General features: G+C 44.1%; 1 protein-coding gene across 2 annotated transcripts in view; it reads left to right on the plus strand.

The window, feature by feature from the left end:
• Positions 1 to 7,403, plus strand: part of Ostm1 (osteoclastogenesis associated transmembrane protein 1) — a 33,927-nt gene extending 26,524 nt beyond the window's left edge. For both annotated transcript variants that reach the window (NM_001029925.2, XM_087598241.1), the window contains exons 4-6: positions 1,321 to 1,488; positions 3,011 to 3,176; positions 5,285 to 7,403. In NM_001029925.2, coding sequence (NP_001025096.1) covers positions 1,321 to 1,488; positions 3,011 to 3,176; positions 5,285 to 5,340 — 390 coding nt within the window. In that variant the 3' untranslated portion in view covers positions 5,341 to 7,403. The remainder of the gene's footprint in view (positions 1 to 1,320; positions 1,489 to 3,010; positions 3,177 to 5,284) is intronic.
• The last annotated feature ends 1,207 nt before the right edge of the window (positions 7,404 to 8,610 follow it).

Here is an 8,610-nt window from a genome sequence, read left to right on the forward strand (position 1 = left end):
AATGAATTTATTTGGAAAGAACAGCATCGTTAAGTACAAATGTCAACAGTGAGATAACTCAGGAAGGTTCATATTAGCCGTCAGCCCTTAGGCAGTGGACTACTGATGTCTCCGATGTCCTCCGCAGGGTTGATCAGAGGCCCATGTAGCAGTTTCAAAATGAAGAGACACCTAGAAAGTGCTGGGTACCCCATTGCCTTCCTCCCACATTCCAGGTCTCCTAGAAAGTTCTAGAGACCCTTGCCTTGTGCCCCCAGATCCTCAGGACTCATCATCTAAGTGCTCTAGGAACCGCCCCTCCTCACAGCCCATCACCGTTTTCTCCTCGGGGTCTCCAGTGGCTTTTGTGCCGTTCTCCTTGTTATTAATGTATGGTAATTGTATGTGACATTCTTATCCTACATGTATGTAAATTGTGCTTTGATCCTATTCATAGATCCCATGATCTTCTTCTGTCCAAGCCTTGTTCAGAAAGCCACTGCCTTTTCTTCCTTTTTCTTTTTTTTTTTAAATAATTATTTTCATGGGCTGGAGAGATGGCTCAGTGGTTAAGAGCACCGACTGCTCTTCCAGAGGTCCTGAGTTCAATTCCCAGCAACCACATGGTGGCTCACAACCATCTGTAATGGGATCCGATGCCTTCTTCTGGTGTGTCTGAAGACAGCGACAGTGTACTTATATATGATAAATAAATCTTTAAAAAAAAAGAATTATTTTCATATATTTATTTAGGGTTTGCATGTGGCTATCAGAGGACAGCTTGCCTGCGGGTTCCAACAACTGTACGTGGGTCATTGCTTAAAGACAGGCAGCTATCAACCGGATTCTTCGCCTGTTCTTCTGTCTTGGTGTTTCCTGTATGTTTTTCCTCTAGGGATTTCAAAGTTTGAGGTCCTAAATCAAGGTCTTTGATTTATTTTTCCAGTTGATTTTTGTCAGAGTAGGGGCAAGGGATCGAGTCTCAGTCTAGACGCGTGGATACCCAACTTCCCGGCGCCATTTGTTAAGGAGGCTTGGGCTTGTCTTCTCTCCAAGTGCCGTTGGCGTCCATCTGGTGGCGGTGCTGTGTGGGTTTATTTCTGGGTTCACTGCAGGCCTTTTTTTTTTTCTTTTTTTCGGAGCTGGGGACCGAACCCAGGGCCTTGCGCTTGCTAGGCAAGTGCTCTACCGCTGAGCTAAATCCCCAACCCCTCACTGCAGGCCTTTAATACTCCATATTGTCTTCCGTCTGGGCTCGGGGGCGGGGCAGGGCGGCGAACGGTTGACGTGCAGGGAAGCTGTGTCCACTACGTACCGTGTGTCTTACCTTTGTCATTTCAGGGGCGCACGTACAGCCTCCCCCCACCAAAGAATTACTCAGAAGTGTGCAAGAACTGTAAAGAGGCGTACAGAACTCTGAGCCTCCTGTACAGCGAAATGCAGAAAATGAACGGGCTGGAGAGCAAGGCGGAGCCGGGAACGCACTTGTGCATCGACGTGGAGGATGCAGTGAGTATTTCCGGCGAGGTTCACACCTGGCAGCCGTTGAATGCACTTTCGGTATTAGCCTCTCTTGGGTGCACTGGGCTACCAGAAAGTGCAGCCAGGACTACACAGTGAAACCCAGGCTCAAAAAACAAAAGGGCTTGGGGGGTAGATAAGAGAGTGGCCGTGGCTTTCAGGGGCGTGGTGTTTTCCGTGTGCTTAAATTTCAGTTCTCTGTCCAGTTGGTGCTGATTGAAGAGGTTTTGCAGCTAACTACCGTGTTTCCAAAAGATCGTATGCACTTATTGCATAAATTTCTTTATCTATATGATAATCTGAAAAGTTTACTCATGGTCTATCTCCTCGCCAAAATGTGAGCCACGCGAGGGCACATAGACCTAGTGTTTTCTAACTCATCATTTAGTGGGTAAGGCAATTCACAGTAGTGTGTGTGTGTGTGTGTGTGTGTGTGTGTGTGTGTGTGTGTGTTTGTATGAGTGTGTGTATGTGTGTGTTATGTGCATGTATGTGTCTGTGTGTACGTGTGTGTGTGTGTGTGTGTATGTATCTGTGTCTGTGTGTGTGTGCACGCATGCCATTGAGCAACAACGAGGTCCCATTACTAAGCGCAGGCCAGCCCTGAACTCGCAGTGATCCTCCTGCTTCCTCTCCTAGTACTGGGATTGCAGGCATGCTCCACCACACCCAGGATGTCGGTTACACTGTCTTTGTATGGGTAAAAAGAGTAAACGTAGGGGAATCTGGAAGCCTTTTCGCCATTGCACAGCCTGTCTTCCCACAGAGCGCCAGTAGGTGGCAGTCGTGCCCTCCTAGGCAATATGATGCTTGAGAACTAGGTATCCGGAAAGACAAATCAGTGTCTGGAAAGTAGAGAACTCCAGATCAAAATGGCAGAGCTTGCTGGTTAAGAATAGTCACATCTGCATTTCCAAACCAGCTTAATGGTAACTGTTCTGGAGCAGTAGGTCTCCATACGGTAAAAAGCTCTGAACATGGCAGCCCCGAAGGCCTTTGGGTTTTTACATCTCAGTCTAATGATCGTACTTGCTTAATAGCAGGCTCTCTGCGATACATGGCCTTTAATTGAGGAAACAGAGTCTTTACTCTGTCTTTATAACTACACATTCTCTGGGAGATAAAATGGCTGACCTTCTGGCATACCTTGGTAATTATGTGTTTAGAATGTAACTTCTTTGTGTGGTTATAAGTCTATAGAGCGACAACCCGGTGCTGGTGGCACATGCGCTCAGGAGGCAGACGCAGGTGGATCTCTGAGTTCGAGGCCAGCCCGATCTACAGAGTGAATTCCAAACTAGCCAGGGTCGCTTGGAGAGTCTCAAAAACAAAAGGAAACAAAGTATACAGTTACTAATGGTAAACCAGCTTTTTAGCCCTGGCAGAAGAAACAGTTGTCAACTATCAGTGGGTTTTAAAAGCTGTTTTAAATGATGTTTGGATTGCAAAAATATACTGAGAAACTGACAGGAACTTAGGTCTAATCAGATTGTAATACATGTCTTTCTAGATGAACATTACCCGGAAGCTATGGAGCCGAACCTTCAACTGTTCCGTCACCTGCAGCGACACAGTGTCTGTGGTTGCCGTTTCCGTGTTCATTCTCTTTCTGCCTGTCGTCTTCTACCTGAGTAGCTTCCTTCACTCCGAGCAAAAGAAGCGCAAGCTCATTCTACGTAAGTTCCTTTTTCCATAGGTGACCATCCGTTTAGCTGAGCACCTATATGTAAAAGACTTTGGGGACAAGGAGCCGGGAGAGCTGTGTCAAAGCTCTTACATGTGTGCACAAGGCTGTGGAGTCAGCCTTCAGCACCGTAACGCAGGGGGACAGACAGGGATCGGTTTTAGAAGGATGTGGTCTGTCTGTCTTTAATGGTGCTCCGTCATAAGCTGGTGCTGGTGCTGAAAAGCTGCGGAGACTTAACCTTCACTTCTTTCTTCTACCCGATAGATTCCTCTCCCTTGATTGGATCATAAAGTTCATCAGAACCAGAATTTTTTTTTTCTTGTATACCGACATGTCACCAGTACCTAGGAAGTGTCTGGCCATAGTGAGTGCTCCCAGACATTTGTCAAACAAAAGAATACTAGAGTCCATTTAATGTTAGCATCAAAATGCCATCCCCTGTGAAATTCTTTGTGGAAAAAAATACCGAATCAAGTAATGTCAGGCAGTATTGTTCTCAGGAAGCAGAAGATAGATCCTTGAGCTAAAGCCAGCCTGGTCTGTATGATGAGTTCTAAGCCAGCAATGGCCTCACAGTTCAACCCAGGCTCAAAAACAAAGAAATTAACACAGCAAAAAGCCAAAGCAAATAAGCAATAAAATCATAGAGAAAGAAAGACAGACAGACAGAGAAGGAGAGAAAATCACCCATGAGAACCCCCAAACACTGGTGTGAGGTAAGAGTTCGGGCGCCGATGCACACAGATGATTGCTCTCCCTCCCCGGCTGGCCTCCGCCCTTCCCCCCTGCGTACACTGATGATACACGACTGCTCCCTGCTTTGGTTATGCCTTCGGGAATTGTGCAGAGCGTAAGACAAGGCAAGGGAATAGAGGCGGCTGGGCCCTGCTGCAGCTCCTCCTCTGGGCCTGCAAACCTGTGAGGCCAGCAATTCTCAGATCTCAGCGTATGCCGCTCCCACCATGGGTGGCACTATGGGCTTTCAGTCTTTGAGCTTGAGAAACGTTTGCCCTCAACCGTTCAAAACACTGCCTCAGTAGGCGGCCACAATTCTATTTAAACCTCAGTGCCAGGAGCCTCATAACTGTAGCTGAATATTACATAGTTTGCTAACAGTGCTGTGTGTGATCTTCAACTCAATTTTTAAAATATTTCTTTTTAAACTAGAGCCTTTTTGCTGATTGATTGATTGATTGTGATTGATTTTGGACTCAAGGTTTCTCTCTATAGCTCTGGCTATCCTGGAACTTGCTCAGTAGACCAGGCTGGCTTCAAACTCATAGAGATCCCCCTGCCTCTGCTGGGATTAATGATGCATTTCATTGTGACATTTACACACACACACACACACACACACACACACAAAATGTGTGTGTTTTGTTGTTCTCGCTTGGTGCTGGGTATTGAAGCTAGAATTTTATAAGTGGTAGAAATACCCTTTACCACTGAACCAGCACCCTAGTCCCCCCAACAATGCATGAGGATGTATGTTTGAGATAGGGTCTTGCTGTGTAGCACAGGCTGGTGTGGAACTTGCTACGTAGGCCAGGCTGGCTTCAAACTCTCAACCCTCTGTCCTTTGTCTCCCAAGGGCCAGGAGGCCCTGCTTGAAAAAGAATTTTTTTAATCTGAAAATAGAGGTAATGTTCTTTCTTTCAGGATGTCTATTTTTCCTTTCCTTGATTATATTAGATATGGGGTTGTCTCATAAGGAGGAGGAATTCTTCAGCCTTCACAATTAAAGATGACTGCAGTAGAAGCTTTGTAAACATTCTTGTATTTTAAGAGGCATTTAGAGTTTGATTTCTAGCTTGGACTTTTATCGTTATTCTTTATCTGCACATGAAGATTGCAGTGCCCAAGAAGGTGTGGATGCCTGCTTTATTAGGTACTTTTTAAAGGAGGTCATGGGTAGTGGTCTTTACTTAATTTAATTTTATGCTGTTCATAAAAAAGAAAGAACAACTTAGGTTTTACATCTAAGAAAATTGGATCAAGCGAGATTCAGCCAGTAAATAGACAATAGTGCGGTTTGCATGTAAACACTGGATAAGCCCTCGAGAGCAGGAGTGAAACCTGGCACTTGTGTCTCCGCAGCCAAACGTCTCAAGTCGAGCACCAGTTTTGCCAACATTCAAGAAAATTCCACCTGAAGCCTGCAAAACGGGACTGGACCGCACACCACGCCAATCAGTGGTTGGACCACAGCAGAGTGGAGAAGATGAGCCGTGATCTGACAAATCAAATTCTTAAGAATCGCTGGGCTGTGGACCTATAATTTATTCTGAATAAGGGTTCTCAAATTCCCTTTTCCTGAGCACCCCATCTTTGAAGATTTCTGTATTTTTAATTTTCAGACATAGCAATGTGACACATTTTAAGGTATATCTGTTACAGTAACAAGCGAGGGCTTTTGTTTGTTTTTACAAGAATATGAATGACTACTTGACACTTTTGATATATCCTTGCTAACAGAAATCCACAGAACAGAAACAGCTGAGTTGTGCCAGTTACACACTAGTCAGTCACTGGGAGCCAAGCCAGCTTTGAAAAGGAAATACACGGGGTTGGGGACTTAGCTCAGTGGTAGAGTGCTTGCCTAGCAAACGCAAGGCCCTGGGTTCAGTCCCCAGCTCCGAAAAAAAGAAAAAGAAAAGAAAAAAAAAAAGAAAAGAAAAGGAAATACACTTGCCAAATGGTAGCAGGCTCAATGATTAGCTTAAATGAATTCCCATTTCAGTATTATTGTATGTACATACATACACACACACACACACACACACACACACACACACCCCATACACACATACATATATATGTATATATAGTATATATTTAATATATCACACAGTAAAAGAATGTTCTCTAGTCCCCTGAAGTCTCTTTTGAAACCACTAACTGACTATAAACCTCCTTAACAGTTTTCAGGAAGTGATGCCACGCCATCCATTTATCTTTGTTACAGATTTACAGTAACTGGGTTTCTAACATGTCTTTTAGAAATACCGTTTTACGTCTTACTTTTGCCTTTATTTCATAAGTAATTAAAAAAAAATCACTGGACTGCTTAATTTTCTCTGAGGACAAGATGGATTCATTCATCTTAAGCCAGGGATTTGCATCGTGAATTTCATTAAGTTATTTGGCAACCTGTAAACTATCAGTAGTTCAAGTCATATGTGGCACGAGTGTGTCACGCCGTGTTTAAATCTGTGGTTTTTAATGAAAATCTCATGTTGGAATATTTGGAGAGTTAGGGAGAAACGGAAGACGAATACAAGAGTTTAAGTTCTAGAAAATAGACAATGGATGCTCACGGAAGACAGCCAGGTAGTCTATAGTGGAGATGACTGGGATAACAGGCTCAAACAGGAAGCCCCACCCCCGGAAGTCCCACCCCCACCCCCAGTTAAGGCAATGCATTTACTGTCAGGAAACTTCTCCTTTGGAATATTTCTAGCAGCCTTTAAAATGATGTTTATCTCAATGTCTTTCAGTTTTCTCTCTCAAGATAGAGAAGTTGATGGTTTTGTTGGTTAATTCGTTTGCCGGGTTCCCGGTGGAAACAGGCCTCGCTTTAAAGGTTGTGAATGGGAAGTGTCCTCGGGTTCAGCGGTTAAGAAAGTGTGACTCCCTTCACAGAGGGAGACAGGAGTGTTCGGGGACTTTTGTATGTTTACCACAAATACAGGCTGCGAGAGCTCTTCCGGCACTGTGTGACACAGGGTGTGTGACAACCGGATGATACCGTCCCAGCGTTCTGCTGCGATCTACCAGATGCGCCATGGTTCATTGTGTCGTCACTGTTCCTGTGGCTGTGACCAAGGGCACTGCCTTGATTTGAAGCACATGGTTGAGAGCCTTTGAAAGCCATCTCCACCAATACGCACAGCCTGCTTACATGTGCAAGGTTAGAAAAGTGACACATTTAAACTGAGAGCAGCGACTCCTCAGGCACCATTCAGTACTGTGTGTACAAACCATTGCTTTTGGAAAAGAAGCCAGAGAGTACTTTAACAGGCCAGCCATCTCTGGTCCTCATCAGGGCCTGCTCTCTAGAAGTCGGATCAGAAACAGACTTGAAAATGTGCCGAAGAATTTCATCTTAGGGTCCGACGAAAAATGTATATAGTTTCTGAGTCCTGAGACTCATGTGTGTGCACAAGAAAACCTGGTTTTCCCTTAGATTTTACAATAAAGGAAGTAACAAGAAAAATCGTAGTGCTGTAATTTAATCTTTATTCTCTTAATTTTATTATTATTATTATTATTATTATTATTATTATTATTATTATTATTGAGATACAGTCTCACTATGTAGCCTTGAACTCAGAGATCCACCTGCCTCTGCCTCCTGAGTGCTGGGACTAAAGGCCTGCACCACTACACCTTACTGTAACTGAACTGAGTTTTTAATTCATTTGAACAACTTGAGATCAAAAACTTAACATCATAATACTTATCTAATGAATAATTTTTCTGTGAATAAAGTATACCTTGGGTTTTTTGGTGTTGGATTTCACAGGTAAAAAAATATTTTCAAATCCTAACACACTCTAAAAGTACAGTATTGATGGAGGCTGAGCCTGGGGCCTTGTGTGTGCTAAGGTCTGTGTCACCCAGCTCTACTCTGCCTTTAACAATAATAACAAAGGTTACTGTTGCAGTAGCAGCAGGCTTTCTCTCTGTAGCCCTGACTGTTCTGAAACTCATTTTGTAGACCAGGCTGGCCTTGAACTCACAGAGATCTGCCTGCTTTTACCTCCCACGTTTAGGGACTAAAGGTGTGTCCCACCACTGCCCAGTCTCCTTTGTTTTTCTTTCTTTTTTTTTTTTTTTTCTTTTTTTTCGGAGCTGGGGACCGAACCCAGGGCCTTTCGGTTGCTAGGCAAGTGCTCTACCACTGAGCCAAATCCCCAACCCCTTTCTTTCTTTCTTCCTTTCTTCCTTTCTTTCTTTCTTTTTTTTTTTTTAACGATTTACTTATTTAATGTATATGAGTACACACTGTAGCTGTTTTCAGACACACCAGAAGAGGGCATCAGATCCCATTACAGATGGTTGTGAGCCACCACGTGGTTGCTGGGAATTGAACTCAGGACCTCTGGAAGAGCAGTCAGTGCTCTTAACATCTGACTAGCCTCTTCCTTTGTATTTCTTTTTTTTTTTTTTTTTTTTTTGGAGCTGGGGACTGAACCCAGGGCCTTGTGCTTCCTAGGCAAGCGCTCTACCACTGAGCCAAATCCCCAACCTCCTCCTTTGTATTTCTTAAAACATAAAAATAAAAAAAGAATTTAAGGCTGGAGACATGGCTCAGTGGTTAAGAGCAATCATTGATCTTGCTGATGGCTGGGGTTCAATTCCCAGCACCCACATGGTGGCCCACAACCACCTGTAACTCTAGTTTTAAGGGGTCTGATGCC

The sequence above is a fragment of the Rattus norvegicus genome, chromosome 20 (genome assembly GCF_021556685.1).
Source record: "Rattus norvegicus strain SHRSP/BbbUtx chromosome 20, alternate assembly SHRSP_T2T, whole genome shotgun sequence".
Classification (NCBI taxonomy): Eukaryota; Metazoa; Chordata; class Mammalia; order Rodentia; family Muridae; genus Rattus; species Rattus norvegicus.